The sequence below is a fragment of the Corvus brachyrhynchos genome, unplaced genomic scaffold, assembly GCF_000691975.1.
Source record: "Corvus brachyrhynchos isolate BGI_N302 unplaced genomic scaffold, ASM69197v1 scaffold614, whole genome shotgun sequence".
NCBI classification, from domain to species: Eukaryota; Metazoa; Chordata; class Aves; order Passeriformes; family Corvidae; genus Corvus; species Corvus brachyrhynchos.
The window spans coordinates 473,543-474,386 of NW_008237444.1; the positions used below are offsets into that span (position 1 = coordinate 473,543).

The 844-nt window shown below is 37.2% G+C and overlaps 1 protein-coding gene across 1 annotated transcript in view; it reads right to left on the reverse strand.

Annotated features, from left to right (window-relative positions):
- Positions 1-215: 215 nt before the first annotated feature.
- COMMD10 (COMM domain containing 10) overlaps positions 216-844 on the reverse strand; it is a 107,062-nt gene continuing 106,433 nt past the window's right edge. Inside the window, exon 5 of the mRNA XM_017731401.1 lies at positions 216-309. Within this exon, the coding sequence (XP_017586890.1) occupies positions 271-309 (39 nt within the window). The 3' untranslated portion in view covers positions 216-270. The remainder of the gene's footprint in view (positions 310-844) is intronic.

Below are 844 nucleotides of genomic sequence, written 5' to 3' on the forward strand. Positions count from 1 at the left end.
GGGGAGGGGGGGTGGGCAGGGTGTTACCCCACTGCAAGTAAAGAAGACATTTTTCACAATTGCTAAGCAAACAAGAGAAAGTCCATTAGAATCTTCAGACTCTTGACAAAGACTCTTGGTTAATGGTACTGGTCTAAAAAGCAGATAAGCCATATAATTTTACAAGAAGCAACCCGCTGAATCCTTCAACAAACACAGCTTGGCAATCTATCTTCAATTCAAAATAATGAGGCGGCAGGAGCGTGATGGAGAAATAAGTCTTCAAAAACATCACGTAAGGGAATCCAGCTGTGCTTGTATAGTTTCCAGCTATTTAAAGGAACAAAAAGAGAGAAAAAAACCTCCACTCATAAAATGTTGTTTAGAAACATGCAAACAGAAATATCCAATATCTTCAACTACGCATACCAAATGTATTTGCATACCAATATAAAAATCCTGTACTCATGAATATTTGTTTTTACATGAAGCTATTAGAATTCATTGCTGCAGTTTAAATATTCAAATTTTAAAGAAACAGTTGTCTAAATACTACCTCTTTAGCATGCACAGATGTTTTCCTGTGAATTTCCAATGCATAATAAGGAAAAAAAATAAGAGAGTTCATTTTGACTGGATTACGAGGCTAGCATCTTGACTGAAGATATAACACAAAGATGCTCTTTCCAGAGAGACCCCCACTGTTAATCATCAGCTACTCCTCCTGATCTAACTGCCAGGTATGCTTACAATGACCCAAGCCCTGCCTTCCAAAGTTGAATGCACAGGCTCTTCTTGAAAGGGCTTTATGTAATCAAAGAAATCTAACAGCCTTAATTTAAGTTGGATCCCTTTTTTCCAGTTT